General features: G+C 37.8%; 1 protein-coding gene across 4 annotated transcripts in view; it reads right to left on the bottom strand.

Moving 5' to 3' along the window:
• Positions 1 to 18,900, bottom strand: part of LOC119257832 (A disintegrin and metallopeptidase domain 3-like) — a 73,121-nt gene extending 54,221 nt beyond the window's left edge. For 3 of the 4 annotated variants that reach the window (XM_037526105.2, XM_037526106.2, XM_054700901.1), the window contains exons 1-7: positions 18,789 to 18,900; positions 18,171 to 18,253; positions 16,195 to 16,250; positions 14,402 to 14,480; positions 11,689 to 11,765; positions 11,077 to 11,254; positions 9,039 to 9,107 (exon numbers count right to left, since the gene is read on the bottom strand). In XM_037526105.2, coding sequence (XP_037382002.1) covers positions 9,039 to 9,107; positions 11,077 to 11,254; positions 11,689 to 11,765; positions 14,402 to 14,480; positions 16,195 to 16,250; positions 18,171 to 18,253; positions 18,789 to 18,870 — 624 coding nt within the window. In that variant the 5' untranslated portion in view covers positions 18,871 to 18,900. Of the gene's footprint in view, positions 1 to 9,038; positions 9,108 to 11,076; positions 11,255 to 11,688; positions 11,766 to 14,401; positions 14,481 to 16,194; positions 16,251 to 18,170; positions 18,254 to 18,788 lie in introns of those variants that run through there. The other variant, XM_037526107.2, reaches the window with a different exon arrangement.
• Between the last annotated feature and the right edge of the window lie 371 nt (positions 18,901 to 19,271).

The following is a 19,271-nucleotide window of genomic DNA, read 5'->3' as shown; positions in this document are numbered from 1 at the left end:
AGTTCTCAAGGTCACAAGTGGGTGGCTATCTCACTCCAGATAGTGTCCAAAGTATCCAAGAATCCTAAACAAAAGGCTGCTCATTCAAGATGACAACAGGGTATGGAGCTTGTGGTGTCCACAAGCCGCAGGCCAGGATCCAACTTACTGCAGTTGGAGGTACTCACAGGCAGGGCCGCTAAATGACGCTGGAGCAACCCCAGCCACAGACCTTTTTTTATTCTTGTGTTCTCCAGTTTTGTGTTTTCTAGGTCATTAATCCTCTGTTGCTTCTTTTTGTTTGATATTTATGTCCTCAATTATGATTTCTTTCCTATCCAAGCAAACCTAAGGATCCAGTGAGAGTTCCCCGCAATCTGGCTTCCGTCCTGCCCTATATCCCCTTTTAGATGCCCCACCTACCAGTCTGATAGGACCCCTTTCAATCCTGTGGCTGATTGGACCATTTACCAATCAGCTCATAGCTTGCACTGATAGGTCCATTCTATGATCCAGGCACCAACTCCATGGGCATCTCTGTTGCTGCAGCTGGAGGGAGCCACAGCTTTGGAGAGACTGCATGCCCTCGGATTGGCATGGTAGAGGAACCACTCCATTCCACCATCACTGCTGGCCTCTGCTAGCAGCTTCTGCCCCAGTAGGGCCTCTGGTGGCTGCCCTCTACCTGCTGCAGTTTGCATCGCCTGAAAGTATTCTGGGGTCAAGTGCTGGAATATTCTGGGGCCAAAGAGGGGTTGTCCCCAGTTTCATCTAATGGGCCACTTGCTACTTTCCTCATACTCCTCCATGTTAAATAGTTTAGGTGTGGGTTTTTGGTCTCAGTAGTTGTAGGGTCAGGAATGGCCACAGTGCAGGTTTTCTATGATCCAGCAGACCGGGTAAAGGAGGAGTCAGAGTCCTCAGTGGTTTTGCAGCATTTTATTGGGATTGCCAGGTACATGGCAGGCAGGGATACTGGGGGGCCGGGAGGCTGGCAGGCCTCTCAGCCCCCAGCAAATCACTCTATCTGGGTTCTCCGGCTCTCTCTCTTCTCTCCCCTCTTCCCTCTCCCTTTATGCTGCTTCTTTCTCAGCTTCTCCTTTTAGCTTCTCCTGGCATCCCCATGATGCCGCCCTTAAAAAGCACAGTCTTAGCCCAGTTGAATCCCATCTACCTATGCCCACACCCTACTCCAGGTGCCCGCCATCAGGCATGCATTCAGGACCGCAAGGATCCATCATCTATCCTGATGGCGGGAGGGCAGAAAAGCCTGATGTTTTTCCTTGCCCTACAGTAGTCATTATTCTTTGCTTTATAATAACCCCTTTAGCATTTTTCATAAGCAGCTAGGTATTCATGAATTATTTTGTTTTTGCTCTTCAGTGGATTTCCTTACTCTTCCTTCTATCTTGATTGTTAGTCTTGCTGGGTAGAGGACTCTGGGGTGGAAGCTCTTTTCCTTAAACATTTCCAACATCACTTTCCAGTATCTTTGTACTTTCAATGTTTTTTCGAAAAATCTGCTGTTTGATTGGTGTTGCCTTATATGTTACCTTTTTTGTTCTTGATACTTTTAAAATTGTCCTTATTGTTGGTTCTTGACATCTTTGTTTTTATGTGCCTTGGTGTACGTCTATCCTCTGCTTAGAATTCTTTGGGCCTCTTGTATCACAATTTCTGGCTCACTTTCCAGACTGAAGGGTTTTCAGTGATTATTTCTTTAAATAGATTTTCTATGTTTTTCTCTTTTTCTTCTTCTGGGACCCCTATGGCACAGTTATTAGGTGCCATACACAATATGACTATGACAACAAGGGTATGGAGCTTGTGGTGTCCACAAGCCGCAGGCCAGGATCCAACTTACTGCAGTTGGAGGTACTCACAGGCAGGGCCGCTAAATGACGCTGGAGCAACCCCAGCCTCAGACCTTTTGGTAAACGGTCCAATCAGCCACAGGATTGAAAGGGGTCCTATCAGACTGGTAGGTGGGGCATCTAAAAGGGGATATAGGGCAGGAAGGAAGCCACAACAAATTCTTACACAATTTTCATTTTTTAAGATCTATTTTCTTTACCTTTTTTTTTTCTTGTTGTATAGGCAGGAAGACCACTGAGCAGGTTTTCTGATCCCATGCAAACCGGGTGAAGGAGGAGTCAGAGTCCTTAGTGGCTTTTTGCACATCTTTTTATTGGGATTTACCCGGTGCACAGCAGGTAAGGGTGCTGGGGGGCCAGGAAGCTGGCAGTCCTTCCAGGCCCCAGCAAGTCTTCACTCTATCTGGGCTCTCCGGCCTTCTCTCGGCTTCTGCTTCTCTCTCGGCTTCTGTTTCAGCTTCTGCTGCTGCTGCTGGTGTCCCCGTGATGACGCCCTTAAAAGCCTAGTCTTAGCCCAGGTGAATCTCATCTACCTATGCCCACACCCTACTCCAGGTGCCCGCCATCAGGCATGTATTCAGGACCTCAAGGATCCATCATCTATCTTGATGGCGGGAGGGCAGAAAAGCCTACAGTCCACCCCCTCAGGGTTTTCTGCCATACAGTCTATATATATATATATATATACATATACAATTTTCTTATCAAACAAACAATGCAGCCATGGCCCACAAAAGCAAATACATCATAATATAACAAAATACAACAGAACACAAATAAGTCCAGGCAGGGGCCCAACCTAGTGTCAAAAGACAATTATTGGTACCAGCAGATGAGCCACCAAATCTGCTGCCGAAGGCACTGCTCATACGAGGGAGGGGAATCACTCACGGCATCTATTGCAACACGCCAGGAGCTGTCAGGCTTCCTGGCCTTCTCTGGCTGTAGTCTTGGCTACAAGCCTCACACTGCATCTACCCCCAGGATGCACTCACTCTGGGATTGGAGATTCTATTCTGTTGGGGGTAATCGCCAGCCCTCAGGGTTTCTGTCTGCAGTCGCTCCAACACTCGGCCTTCATAGCCACCAATGCGACTCGCAGACCCCTGCACTCAGGCCAACCCACTGCACAAGCACATGGGTCGGGGATCCAAACTCTACATTCGGCTGGGGCTCCACCCCAAGCCACGTTCCCCACCCATCCCCCAAGGACGGGTTCCTCAGCAACTCACCCTCACTCGACTATGAGCAGGGCATCCCCACAGGTGATTTTACGAGACTCACAGTTCTTCAGCATACTCAGGCTGCTAAACAGCCACTCAGGGCTTCCCAAACTTAGCATCAGCACCAGCTTTTGCCTTCTCAGTTGGCTTTTCTCCTCTGCCTGGCTGCTGGGCATACACAGGCTGCTTTTGGCCACCAAGGCCTACTGGCCACCCCCAGATTCCCACCTCCTGGGGTTTACAAATGAAACTGTTCTACCCCAGGGTCCCAAAAACATATCAACCTGCAAGTTCCTCTGCCTTCTGGCGGGATTGTCAGTCCAAGCTCATCAGTCCGAGTCCATCAGTCCAAGTCCATTGGCCTCTCCCTGCATCAGCACTGGCGAGCTCCGAATCGTGGTCGTCTCCTCCCCAATGATTCTGCTGCCTCAGGGGTCGTTGGCTGGTCCTTTCAGTTGTCGTTGGCTGGTTCTCTTGGGCGTCTCCTTCACACCAGGTCTTGCCCTGTAGCTCCTGGACCTTGTCCCTCTCCTGTGCCACCATGATGCCTCCAGCATAGTCACAGGCAAAGTCTGTTACTCCTTAGTCCCTCCAGGTCTTCGGAGGGCTCCATGCCCGTCTGCATGGATCATCTTGCCAACTTACGCCACTTGTATAGGCAGGAAGACCACTGAGCAGGTTTTCTGATCCCATGCAGACCGGGTGAAGGAGGAGTCAGAGTTCTTAGTGGCTTTTTGCAGGTCTTTTTATTGGGATTTACCCGTTGCACAGCAGGCAAAGGTGCTGGGGGGCCAGGAGGCTGGCAGTCCTCCCAGCCCCCAGCAAGTCTTCACTCTATCTGGGCTCTCCGGCCTTCTCTCAACTTCTGCTTCTCTCTTGGCTTCTCTCTCGGCTTCTCTTCAGCTTCTGCTGGCGTCCCCGTGACGCTGCCCTTAAAAGCCCAGACTTAGCCCAGGTGAATCCCATCTACCTATGCCCACACCCTACTCCAGGTGCCCCCCATCAGGCATGCATTCAGGACTGCAAGGGTCCATCATCTATCCTGATGGCGGGAAGTCAGAAAAGCCTGACATTTTCTTTACCCTACACTTGTGTTCTCCAGTTTTGTGTTTTCTAGTTCATTGATTCTCTGTTGCTTCTTTTTGTTTGATATTTAAGTCCTCAGTTGTATTTTTAAAACCTGCTCTATTGTTTATACCCCTAAACTTCATTATTTCTGATTGTAGCTGCCTCATATTTTATTGTGTTTATTCTGTTGTTTTATATTCTTCATTATTTGTAAGTTTCATCCTCAATGCCAGTACTGTTGCCCTGTATTACCCTTTGTCATGCTGCTGTGCAACTCCAGAGTCACGGTTCCTTTCAGTGTTTTCTTATTCTGGCATTTGTTCTGTATTCTTCTCTCTCCTCATTTTTAATTCCATATAGGTCTCAGTAGGGATAATTTTTCAAGTGCTGTTTTTGTACTTGAAGTAGTCGGTAGATTGGTGCCAGTTAGTGGTAGTGGATATAAAAGAGGGCAGGGCAACAGACATGAAGGAGGAAGGATCACCCCCGTAGACTCGGCAATTTGAAATTCCTATTGTGAATTGTTTTGGGTTTGTTGGGTTTTGTTTGTTTGTTTTTGGTTTTGTTTTTTGGTGTGTTTGTTTGTGGGTGGTAGCAAGTGCTTTAGATATCTCATCCTGGGAGTGGCAGGTGTCTCAGATACCCCAGCCTGGACTCAGTCATATTGTTTTCTTTTTTTTTTTAAGATTTATTTATTTATTTATACAAGCACTGGGTACAGTCAGAAGCACGAGAGGATAAGAGAATTCGCTAGAGCCAGAGCAGGGAACAGAACAGGCAGACTGACGAAATACACTGCTAAAGGGAGCAGCGGGCCAGACAGGAGAGGTCTGTCGAGCCATGTGGGACCCTCACCAGCGGCTGGGGATTGAACCGGCACTGCTGAGGCTGCAGGCAGCTTCAGAGCACAGCAGGGGAGGCCCTCATAGTGTTTTCTATAAAGAAGTCCAGGTACTCTTACTCAATTCAGGCTTCAGCTGTTCTGTGTTATGAACTTCAGATTCAAGCCAGTGGTCCTCACTTTGTACCCTCACCTCTGTAGCTATCCTGAAATGCACCCTCCAAACTCACTGCCTTCTCTTAAACCCCCTTATCCACTTCAGGGCCACATCTTAGACTCCCTGATGTCATTGTGTGTCCAAGTCAGTAGCTGTAGGGGGTGCTGCACTATAACCACTAGTGGGTTGTGTTGCACTGTTATTACTTTAAACAAAGTTCACTCAGAATTTTTCCTACCCTGGGGCCTCCCGGGTGGCACAAGGGGTTAAGCACTGCACTACGAAGCAATCTGCAGCCTCTGCAGCATGAGTTCAATCCCCAACCGGCCAGGGAGCAACACACATGGTGAGACAGACCTCTCCTGTCGCGCCCTCTGCTCCCCTCAGCAGTGTATTTCACTGCCTGTTCTGTACCCCACTCTGTCTCTGGTGAATCCTCTTACCCCCTGCATCTCTGGCCTGTACCCCAGCTCTTGTATGCATAAATAAATAAATCTTTAAAAAAAAGAATTTTTCCTACCCTTCAGTTGGGCAGATCCCTTGTTGTGTATAGTGATCCTCAGTTTTTATCTTCAGGGGTTTTTGGCTTTGTTTTGCTTCAGTTTCATTTTGCACGTCTGGAGTAGGCGACTCCAAATCTCCACACTGTTGTCATCTTGCTGGACTCTTAAATTTTTTTGCAACTGTATCATTTTATTGAGGTGGCACTGATTTATAATGCTGAGTATGATTTAGATATATGGATAAGTTCACACTGCTTCACTGGTGTATTACTGCCTAATGCCCACCACCAAAGCACATAATCTTCCACCATATTCCATTGGCCAAACCCCTCTTTATTCCTTACCCTTCCACTCTCTCCTGATTGTAGCCTCACTAAATGAAAAGACAAGAACTATCTGAGTGGATAGAGGAAAAGAAAACACTATCAATACGCTGTTTATAGAGTGATACTTTTACATTAGAGACAAATAAGTTGAACATAAAAGAAGAGAAAATACTAATCATGAAATATTACAAAAGACTCTGGATTTTTTTTTCAGCCTGATGACTTTCACATTGAAAATGTATTCTATTTATATTGTATTGGTAGAAAGGTATACAGCTAAGTGGAGAGAGGAAAACAGAATTCTAGGTTTTATTTTAGCAACTCATGAAGGTGGCTATGGTAGGATATAATTCCAACATATAAAATCATGATTTTAGTCCCAATAGCACTATTCTGCAACAATAATGAAAATCTAAATATTATACATATTAATTGGATACTATATGCATTGAGAATGAATTGAGATAATATGTTCAATTAATTATAATAAAAGCAGCATGGCATTGGAACAAAAACAGACACACACATCAGTGGAATTGAACTGAAAGTCCAGAAATTTAAAATGACACATATATGGTCAACTTATCTATGACAAAGGAGCAAATAATATACACGGGAACAAGGAAAGCCTTTCAATAAATGGTGTTGGAATGACTTAGTTGCCACATACAAAAGAATGAAACTAGACTATCTTACACCATTAAAAATCAACTCAAAATGGATGAAAGACTCTAACTATAAGACCTGAAGCCAAATAATATATAGAAGAAAAGATAAATAAAATACTCCATGACATAAACCTCAGAAACATCTTTGAGGACTCATCTTCAGAAGAAAGGAAAATGGAGAAGGTAAACAGCTGGGACTACATTAAACTTCTGTATAGAAAAGCATCTTTTTTGTACGGTAAAAGAGACAATAACCAAAATGGAGAAAGAAACATCCTACCAAATGGGAGAAAATATTTGTACACCATAAAACTGATAAGGGACTGATATCAAAGATCTACAAAGAGCTTACATAATTCAAAACAAAGCAAACAGCCCAATCAAAAAAAAAAAAAATGGTCAGACACTTCTCCAAAGAGGAAATGCAAATGGCCAGCAGGTATATGAAAAAATGTTCAACATCCCATTATAAAGGAAATGCCAATCAAAACCACAATGAAATACCAACTCACACTTGTGAGAATGGCCCATATTAAAAAAAACTGGAAACAGCAGATGCTGGTGAGGATGTGGAGGAAAGGAACCCTCTTACACTGCTGGTGGGATTGCAAACTGGTCCAGCCACTATGGAAAGTTGTGTCAAGGTTCCTTAAAACACTAAAAATAGATCTACCCTATGATCCAGCAATTCCACTCCTGGGAATCTACCCAAAGAATACAAAAACACTAATTTGAAACAAAATCTAAACTCCTATGTTGACTGGAGCACTATTTACAGTAGCTAAGATATGGAAACAATGCAAATGCCCCCAAAATAGATGAATGAATCAAGAAAATGTGGTTTATATACATAATGGAATACTACTCACAAAAATAAACTCATGACATTTGTAGTAACATGAATGTTGATGAAAGGGATTACACTAAGCAAAATAAGTCAAAAGGAAAAAAATAAATAGCAGATGGTTTCACTTACATGTGAAATATCGAGGAAATGAACAAAGGGTCAGAAAAAGGACAAAACTTGTAAGCTAATAAAACATAATGGGGCATACAACAGGGGAGAGGGAGGGACAGGGGTCAAAACAGGAAAGAAGAGCACAAGAGACTGTGGTGATAGTTTACAGGTGCTGTTGTGGCTGGAGAACTATGAGGACTACACCTGAGGGGAGAATTCAAATTCTGTCCAAAAATTAACAATGATGTAAGAAAATAATTAAATTTAATTATGTAAAAAAAATTCCATTAATGTCAGGGAAATTATAAAAGTCTATAAAGGAGAGCACATATGATCTTTTATGCAGTGAATACTTATAATATGACAATACATACATGGCAGTATGTATGTATATGTGTGAATATATAGACAAATACATGAGTATATTTTTCTTCAGTAATAAAATTATATGCACTCTTTTCTTTATTATTTTGTCCATATACTCTATTATGTTATTGTTTTTATAAAAATTATATGTATTTCCTTTTATGAGAAAAATCCGTATCATTAAGTCACATATTGACTTTATACAAAATATCAGTGATAATGGACAAATCAGTTTTTTAAAAAACTTGCTGCCCATGCCTTTGCTAAAATTGCTATAATAAAAACTTTCATAAATAAAAGACTTCATTAAAGAATCTTTCCATTTTCATAAACATGAAACTTTACAAAGTATAAAATAACATTTTATATAAAAGATAAAATGCAATTATTTAGTCAAATATAAAGCATACAAAAATCTCATAAGAGAAATCATTTAATAACAAGTATCTCCAAATGAGCAATAAATGAAATAGCTTGTTTTAAAATAGAAATCAATTCAAGGAGGGCCTCCCCGGTGGTGCAGCAGTTGAGCGCTGGTTTGCAAAGCTGTCTGCAGCCTCTGCAGTGCCAGTTCAATCCCCGGCCCCTGGGCAAGGGTCCCATATGGCATGCAGACCTCTCCTGCCTCCCGCTGCTCCCCTCAGCAGTGTATTTCATCAGTCTGCCTGCTCTGCTCTCCTCACTGACTCTGGTGAATTCTCTCACCCTCCCGTGCTTCTGACTGTACCCAGTGCTTGTATAAATAAATAAATAAATCTTTAAAAAAAAATCAATTCAAGGAAAAGATTTTCACTGTGATTGAAGAGAATGCACAAGTATCTGCATCTAGTTATAATTTTAGTACAGTATACATGCATACAAAGTTATCCACAATTGCTAAAATTCTTTTCTGATTTGGAAACCAATACCATAAATATTGGTTCTCTTTGGTCAATGTAAAGGCATTTGATATTTCCTGATGTCCTGCTAAGATATATATTTTGAACAAAGTTCAAAAATTGATGCTTGTTTATAATATTCCATTTGAATTTAAACATAAAACAAAAATATGATGAAATATATCAATAATACATACCAAGGCTTTTTCCATAATGATTTGTATTTTCAGAATTCTGTTGAATAGTGCAACATCTGATTTTTTTTTCTGCAAAACAGTTCACATTAAATAAAATATTTTAAAAATTGTCATTTTAGTTATCATGTACAAGATACACACACAGTTATATAGACAGAGAGGTTGAAATTATAACAAGTACTATTTATAACCATAGTGCCATGAATCTAGAAATCAACTATAACAAAATAGGAAAAATTATAAATATATAGAAAGTAAAAACAATATACTACTAATAGCTCGATTACAGAGGAATTTAAAACAAATGAAAAATCTTTTAGACCAGTGAAATGAGGATACAAGCTGCCAGAATCTGAGATGGAGCAAAAGCAGTCTGAAGACGGAAGATACGTGGTAATACTTATCACAAAAGGTGTGAAACTGTCTGAATCATAAACAGTGTTGGAGACCATTTCAATAAATAGCTCAATGAAAACAAAGCATGCTCATCCCTTCAGATTTTTCCTCTGCCCCAGAAGAGTATTTATGCATGCCATTATAATTTTACAGTTTATGTTATTTGATAGTGATATATTTCAGTTGTAAAAATTGTGATCCATTGTGTCCAATGCTGTATGGCAACATGCAGAGGTTTCCAGAGCAGATATAAAGTTTGAGATCAAATCTCAGTCTAATTGAAAATAAAAATTTTGTCAAGTTATATGATATTTCATTATATTTGAGTTTCTAAAAAGACAGTTTTATTCACCTGTATTTATAACTATATCCTTGCAAAAACAAATTAAAGCAACAATCTTAGGCTTTCAGAGGGGGAGGGGGAGGGGAAGAGAGGGGAGGAATAGAGGAGGGCTGGGGAGAACACAAGAGACTATGGAGGAAGACCATGAGAGCTTCAGTGATGGGAGGATGATGGTGACAGCATTGAGGGGTGGGCATAGAAGGGTCCTATACTGTCAACACACTAGCAAGAATATAAGATAATGGTACTTCAATAGCAATGAAAATGTTTCATTCATTACTTTTTTGTCTCTCTTTAATGTGATAGCCAATTTTGATGAGACTTTGTGGTTTAAAGAGATTTATTTAAACAAATGATAAAATATAAAATATAAAATTTTACAAACATTCTTCATGAGGAAGTTAAACTATATATCAAACAAACATTTAAAAATATGCTTATCCTTAAATGAAAGTACTTATAGTGAATTAAATAGAGTGTAATTGGTTAAAAATTGGTAATTCATAGTCATTTTTTGACTATAGTAAAATTATAAATACAGAAAATTATATCGAATTTTGTAAAATACATGCCTATTTAATTTACATATGTATATGTGAAAAAATATAAAATCCCTACACATAAAATTATTACAATAGATTTAGCAGCATTTAACTCTAGAATATGACATTAAAATCCATTTCTATTACCCTTCTTATGCACATATTTAATATTTTATTACATTTGCCAATATTATTTAAGTTAATAATAATTGAAACATAATTTATTAAGTAAAAATAGGCATCATCTTCTGTAGCAGAAAGGAAATTTCCAATATATAGTTTGATCATTTTTATGAAAAAGCTATACTTTTTAAAATCCACATTTATAACTAGATACCTTAAAATAATTGGAACAAATAGTTCAAAATTCTAAGAAGATTATCTCTAGATTCTGAGATTTGGTGCAATTTCTTGCCTCTTTTCTACATTTACATTTTCTTTCACAATACTTTTTAAAAAAGTATTGCACAAAAAGCTCTTACAAGGGAATAATCAGCAAATGTGGGTATCATTAGATTAGTAACATGCAAATTCAGCAACAACACAATTTGTATATATGCAAAAAATTTTCTGAATAGTAAAATATGATAATTTTGATATTTGAATTGTGTATTTACATCTACTATAGTTATTAAATATATTAATAAACAATATTAAATTCTTAAAACAAGATTTTAATTTAATCAATACAGTTAAAAAAATTTTCTAAATACAAAAATGTCAAAGTGAATACATTCATTAAAAATAGTATACTTACTTCTGATTTCACAAGAATCCTGTGGGACTGATCTACCAATTGGGCTCTTGGATAATTTCCTCTTAAGGGAGGAAAATCAACTTTATTATTATTTATCTGATAAAGCATATGCTCATATGTAGCTGCAGATTCCAATGGTTCAATTCCATAACTGACATCCTCAAACTGCAATAATCCCCTGGGTATTTAAATTCAAAAATGAAATTAAATAACAAACAATGTCAATTTACTGATGAATGAAAATTAACATTAATAAAAATATCTTCTTTATGGCCTAATATCTAAGAATCATACCATCTTACTTGGATTAACTTTCAAACCAAATTTTTTACTTTTCTTTGTCTAAATGGCATTTAGGAGTTATTGTGTCTCTAGTGGGTCTAAGGGATGTGAATATTCTTCATGTGAGTGGAGGTGTTTTCTCATAAATTGACTGTGAGCCTGGAATAGAGATAAGTAAACATTAAAATTGATAAGAACAGGAGGGAAAGAATGTACATGAGAAGAAACACAATATATATTTTCTTCGCCTTCATTCTACTCTTCAAGAAGTTTCCGAAAATTAAATGAACACAAGATTTTCTATAAAACATCTCTGGATTACGCCATTACCTAAGTCCTGAACAGACGCTAAGTGTCACAACTGACTTTGGAATCTCTGCAGCATATCCTTGATAAAAGCAATCATCCTAAACAGAAGTGTATAAAGACACATTTATGAGTAATTCATAAGTAAATGTTCAGTTTTATCCTTACTTCCTAGACATCATCAATTCATTAAATGAGACATTGCCACAGTATTCACCAGATGTTCCATTTCACTATAATCCATTGGCAATCTCTTCCACTTAAACCTACGCTGCCTATGAAATATTACGACACATCCTCCCCCAGATAATTCTGACTAGAATTGTAAATTTTTGACAGCCAAATATCTTACCTCTTTTCTTTCTCAGCCACATTTATGAATGTATAGTCTATAACTGCTAATTGATGTAATCAACAGTACTAATTTGACTTTAATTGTAAACAGTTCACTTGTTTTTTTCTAAGCTACACAAAAGTATCTTAAATGAAATTTCTTCTTTGCACTGTGATAATAACAGTACAAAACACAACAAATAGACAATTACAAACCAGAGGCATCCTGCAGGGGAGGAGGAGGAAGAGGGATCAGAAGGAGGGAGGGAGGAGCACAGGGGACTGAGGTGATGGTGCACGGGTGCATTGGTGAAGGAAACTCTATGGGGACTACACCTGAGGGGGTGGGGGCAAGCAAGTATTGTTTAAAACTGAACAATTGATATAAAAAAATTTTAAAAATGGAAAAAAATAATTTTTAAAAAATGAAATTTCTTGTTTCTATTTAATATCTCAATATATTGTTATCTTTTGTTCAATCTCTCTTCCTCATGAACTTTCACATTATAAGTTTTCCCAAGTTCTCCCCTAGTATTTTCCTTTTAGTGATATCTAGAAACAGTTTTGTTCCTTTGTTAATTTTGTGCTAAGAAGACTTTAGTATCATCACATTCTCACTGATGAATTTGCCAGTGTTGTGCCCAACTCCCCAACACCCCCATGACTGGCAGTGTAGTGTCAACTGAGTCCTGTGGACTTAAGGGACGTTAGCCCACTTGCTCATAGAACCAAGCAAGATGGACCACTACCCACCACAAAACAGAGTGGCAAGAAAGTGGGGTAGGAAGTTAGGACAACTAAATCACTAAACAGGGCTCTCTTTGGAGAGAGAGTACAGGAGGCAGAGGTGACCAGCTAGCTTTCACTTCTCAACAAAACTATGACCCAGTTTCCCCCATGGCTCCATGTACAGCCATGATAAACAAAGAAAACTAAACCTACAGTGCCCTAGCAACAATAAAGCAAATAAGGCAACACAAAGGCCTAGGAAGTAAGGAACATTTTAGATGGAAAAGAATACAGTTTAACTTGTTCCAGTCTTTCACTTGACTAAATTTTTGTCTTTCAATTTTAAAAGGATTTCTTAAAAACAGGGCCAAAGACAAAATTTAAAACCAATGCTTGAAAACTGACCATAGTTTTGAGGCATCCAAGAGGGGAGAGGGTGATGGAGGGATGAGAATAGGGTCAGGAGAGGGCACAACAGATGATGGGCAGAGGAGTATGGGTGCTTTGGTGGTGGGAAAGCTACAATGACCACACCTAAGGGAGACATCCTATATTGACAAAATAATAACAAAAATATAAAACCATGGTACTTCATTAATAAAAAATAATAAATTTTTTAAATAAATTAAAAGGTTTCTTATAAAATATATATATATATATATATGACACAAATTTTTAATCCCAATGTTATTGTGTGCCTTTTAATTGGTGAGTTCAGGTAATTCATATACAGGGTGATTAATGATACATGGGACAGTCCAAAAGATCAGTAAAACAAGTATGAGTTTTTTTGAAAAATAAAGCTGGCAAGTCCTTAGCTTGACTTATATAGAAAAGAAAGCCTAAATAAATAGAATCAGAAATGAGGGAGGCAAAATGATAGCACGTGACAGAAATAGAAAGAATCATAACAAGTTACTGTGAACATCTCTGTGCAAATACACTTGTCAAACTAGAAGAAATGAACAAATTTTGGGATTCATACAACCTTCCAAGACTGAACCAGGATAAAAGAGACAGCTTGAGCAGTCAATAACAAGAGCAGTAATTGAAAAAGTAATAAAATATTTCCCTAAGAACAAAAGCCCAGTACCAGACAGCTTCTCCAGTAAATTCTATCAAACCTTCAAATAGAATCTAACATATATCCTGCTCAAACTTTCAAAAAAAAAAAATCCAATAGAGTAAAAACTCTTTAGCAATTATATGAGGCCAACATTACCCTGATCGCAACCAAACAAGGACACAATTTCCCTGTGACCTTTCTATAATCTCTACCATTTCCTCAACTGCTCAAGTCCCATGATATCTGAATCAAAACTTCTGAGTATGTTTAACATCTTCGTGACTCCTTTCTGTTAACAAGTTTTCCTTCATCAAAAATTCCACTACAAGTTACTCCAGCTTGCTTAAATTATCTTTTTTTTTGATATGTGATTCTTATGTTCCAAATTTAAAAATCAGTTGTTCTACTCAATATACTTTTAGAGTAACTTGGGTTTATGATTAGTTTGCCTAATAATTCTGTGGCACATAAAGGTATTTTTCCTCCCATATAAAACTTTAAACACATAAAAAAGTAAATCTTTACAAGAAAAATAAAGGTATTTTTCTTCCCATATAAAACTTTAAACACATAAAAAAGTAAATTTTTACAAGAAAAAGCAAGACTTACCTTTAGAAATGAAGAATCTGGATACAGTTCTCCTGATTTGTTGTATAAATAAATGAAGAAATGGGGATCTAAAAATGACCTAATTCAGTCAAAACATAACATTTCATTGTAATAATATCACCAAGAAAGTAACTCCCAGAATCATTAAATAAAATTCACTTTAAATTTTGAGTTCAAACATCCTAAAATTAAGTGGAATTGTCTTTCCAATATCTGGCTTCCTTTTGTTATTATATTGTATATATGACAAAATACTAACTAGTATAGTTCAGATAACAGTATGGATGCTGTATGCAGTATAAATCAAGGCTTCCAGGTTTTCACTGATTCAATCATCAGTAATATTCATGGCTTAAATATTTTAGTTAAAATATTTGTTAACAAGAAGCCATGGATTGATAAGAACAAGAATAACTGTATGTTCTTTTATCAGTTTTCACTGTTTGGCTATGTCAAAACAATCCCAAATGTGCAGTGCCTTAAAAGAACAATGGGTGTTCTTCACAAGTTTAACATTGATTTAGCTGTATTCTGTCTTCACTCTGGAGCTGGGGAAAGGCATGGTGCTTACCGGGAGCATGCCTTTTCTTTAGCAAAAGGAGAGAAAAAAAGTAGAAGCACAGAATCTTTCCTAAATCCTTTGTTTAGAAGCAGTATACCTTTTTTTTTCTCAAATTTCATGATTTTTACAATTTATTTTATTTTATGTAAGTCTTAAACATCACTTTTCATTTTTGCACAATGTGTGTATACATTTTCATTTTGGTTATAATCAAATTTCATGATTTGAGTTAAATGATTTCTCTAGACAACTTTGCTATAAACATGGTACAGAATTATAATATTATTACAGAAAGGATGGTGATTACTATAGAACAGTAACAACAAAATTGACTGTAGGGAGACTGGGATTTTCCAAGGATTCAAAATACCAGGAGGCATTTCACCGCCAACGTGGAAGTGGGACTTATTCCATTCAGATAGCACTTCCCTTCACATGCCTTCTCTTTACCTATCAGCTCATTGCCTCTCATACCTTACAACTTTTCCTCTTCTTAAAAGTCAAACAACAAAAATCAAAGAAATTCTCAGGAAAAACTGACATTATAAGTTCATATCCACATATACTCAAAGAAATACACTGAATTACCCGGGCTTAGGGACAAGTGCCTGGATATAAATTCTGGCAAAAGGGCCAAGACACATTTTAAAGCTGTGAGGATGTGAGTGGAAGTGGTGGAAATGGTACTCCAGGAGCAGTTTCCAGGAAGAAGAAATGAGAAGTGAAAACTGAGTGCACTATGGTAATAACACTTGAAGAGGGGGATTCTATACTTCCCAAAGTCAACATTACCTCAATTTAAAAAAGGGGGGGATAGGTAAATAAACAACTAAAAATACATAAATATAAAAGAAAAATTAGCAGATATCTGACAAGCATAGTTAAAAGAAGAAATCTTTAGTTTTAAAGTTTATAAACCCTGAATCCTCAAATGCATACATTTTGCTTCTACAGGAAATAGCAAAGTAGTCTGCTGTAATCAGGGAAGTATCTTCCTTTCCCCTTTGTCTTTTTCCACCATTTGAAGACTTATGCTAGTAAATCTTCACTCTCAGGTTACTTTTTTAGTTTCGTATCAAATTAAAAATCTCAAGATGAGGACTGAAATTCTAGTCTGACATGCATCACAAAGAAGACATAATATGTGCTTCATATTCTTTTTTAGGCCCAATTTAGAGCAGTTACTGCAAAAATTAAAGAAATTGTATGACAAAAAAAAATTGTCACTTACTGTTTTTCAAGATGGAAAGTGTATATTTTCCTGCCAATTTTGATGGCATAAGTTACCTACAGAAAAGTATTCAAAGAGAAAGTAAATATTAGAAATTCCAAATTCTAAAAAGCCAAAAACATAAATTTTTATATTATATTTTATTGATTAATCATTTGTTTACAAACCTATATATTAGGGAGGTACAACTTCTACCTCAACATGCACACACGCTTCACCCACTCTCCCCCTAAGTTCCTAGTGCTACTACCATATCACACTTATCCTTACAATGTTCTTTTTGTATTTTTTAACATGTATATTCTCTTTAGTATAAACATAGATTTAATCATGAATTTTCAAAATTATACATACATATGAAAGTATATATGTGTGTGTATATATACACACATATATAAGTTTCTTCAGTTTTCGGATATATGACAGAATTAATCATAATTTAGTATAAATAAAATTAAGACGTCTAAATCAATTTTTAAACTAAAAGCATTAGTCATCAGCACTTATTAAGTACCATAATGAAACTTTCAAATTAGTACATTTAGAAATTCTGAGGAATCTTTGAAGAAATTCTGATTTTGTCTTTTTTTGTACTTTGCAGTTTCTAACACAAGTAAACTGAAAATAAATAACACAATATAAGTGCCCTTGTAAGATTAAAGGTAGTATGCCCTCGCTAACAGAAGTGATATCTTTGTCTCTATCCTCTTTAGGAATTGCCTCACTTAAAGAGGGCTACCTCACACAAAGTCATACAAAGTCACAACTTTTCTGGGACAGTCCACATTTAATAAGTTCCCTAATTCTAATGCCAGCTCCACACTTCACATTTCTGTGTTCTTCCTTCCCCTTCCACAAAGAACCTCTTATTTCATCTTGTGTCAGGTTTGTTGTTATATTTAATTCTTTGGAGTGAAGTTAATGATTTTGTTTAAGCAGTTATTTATAGGCATACATTTTGTAAGATTTTTATTGACAACTTTGTATATTTCTCATTTCTAATAGTATGTGTATCTAATTTTCCTTTCATTTTCTTGTCTCTCTCTCCAAAATATCATTTTTATATTCTTTCTAGTAACAATTCTTCACTTTGCAATTCCTAGACACTTTAGCTTCACTACTCTTTCATTGACTGTTTCTTAATCTCATATTCAGTTTTCTGTAACCTTACAGCTACTGAAAGAAAAAAATTTGTGCTTAGCATCTCCAAGATTATTCTGACATTTTTTTCTCCTTTTAATCTGTAGAGAATTTTTCCCTTACATAAAAGAGCTATATGAAGGCTTCCTTGCCCCAAAACTAGACCACAGGAGTTTTTGTATGTGATTGCTGAGCAAAAATTTAAGTGAAATTATAGCATCTCTGTATTGATCTGTCTATGTGTATTATAGATGAGTTGTATTTTTTTAGATCCCTGTTAATCCCTGCAGAATTTGGGAAGTTTGTATTTTTATTTCATGTACATCTAATCACATACATTAGTAAGAATCCGTTCTCCCTGTACGAGGACACCAATTGGAATATCAGTTATATTACTTTAAAATCATAAGGATAAAGGAGGGACAACTGTACATGCTTTACTATTTTAATCAAGTTAAAAATAACATTACTATAATTTTCACAAAGATTTATATATGCATATATAGGCATAAAGCTATTCTTATATATTGCCATTTTAGACTCTTATTATAGGGTAAACATGATGTCACATGTAAAATATTTCAATGTACATATTTTCCAGAAAAAAAATTCCAGCTTTGTATATTAACTTTGTGTGATAGGAATTTGGGGAACTTTTTTGAGTTTGGGTCTTAAAAATTTTTTTAAATCAAAACACCTGCTCTCATTTAGTTAAAACAGTTCTTTAACACTGTAACTAGTACACAAAGCTTCACAAGGAATATGCATGAATTGATTTGGGTCATATAGTTCAAGAAAAGCAAGATATATTTTTTAAAAAATCATTTCTTAATTACATGCATTTCTGATTCCTCGCCATCAATCCTGTTAGTATGAATCTTCCGTGGTATTGTAATTTCTAGAAGTGATGTTTCAGAATCTGCAGTAAGGAAAAGAGGTGTGAACATTCCCCAGGGTATATAACAGCATCTTTTTTTTTTTCATTTACTTGCTCTCTCATAGCATATCACTCTGAATCCAAGCCCTCCTTCCACGCCTCACACATATATACACACACCAACACAGTCAAACTTTATAGGATTCCATGTAAAGTCTCCTCTAAAGTGGGAGCATTACCCTATCACTATCCAGAGATACTTTGGGAAGCAACTTCGGCCCCGAGTAGGTCAAAAAGTGTTGGTGTCTGGATCTCCTCCAGGGTGTCAATCCCCAACCTCCCAAGAAGACGGGTGCCCTGTTCAGCGGATGTAGGGTCAGATAAGTGAAATGTTCGGTCCTGGTCTGAGCCCACTAACCAGAACGTCCACCCAGACGCTGAACCTGAGCGGTTTCTTGACTCTCCGCTGGGCTCTCTTCAGCTGGGTTTGGAGTTCTGTTCTAAGAAAGGTGAGAGCCTCCACTCCCAGGGGCACTGACATGGGTGGACCCTTGATGCAGCATAGTCCATGGCTTACAATGTTTTGCACAGGTCCGCCAGCCCAGGTCTGAAATTATGAGCAAGAAAGACAGCAATACGTGGGCGGCCGGCCATGCCATGGTGATGTCGGTTGCTTGCTGAACTGTCACAGCTCGCGGGCACTTGAACCTAGTCTCTAGACCTGAGAGGTGGGGGTGGGCTGCATGGGCCCCACAGCAGGAGATGAAGTGGAGAAGAGGAGGGGTGGAGCACGCTGCTATTGAGCCTGCCCAACTTTATGGACCCAAAACACCAAAATTTGCACCCCGGGGGCATCCACACGGGTCTAACTGCACACAGGAAGCACATGAGAACCAGCTCAGTTGAGATTTATTTTTCAAAAATCCTGGTATTTTAAATGCATTAAAGGGAAAGAGTTGATGTAAAGTGCACTTTTTCCTCTGGAAGTAGGGCATTAGCATGTGAATTTTGTGGTGATATTATAGTCCTTATCATAAATTTCTGGTGCAAGGGCTGGATT

The sequence above is a fragment of the Talpa occidentalis genome, unplaced genomic scaffold (assembly GCF_014898055.3).
Source record: "Talpa occidentalis isolate TD23 unplaced genomic scaffold, MPIMG_talOcc4v2.1 talOcc4.4, whole genome shotgun sequence".
In the NCBI taxonomy this organism is placed as follows: domain Eukaryota; kingdom Metazoa; phylum Chordata; class Mammalia; order Eulipotyphla; family Talpidae; genus Talpa; species Talpa occidentalis.
Note: the sequence above shows the minus strand (reverse complement) of the source record. Positions and strands in the feature narration are given on the sequence as shown.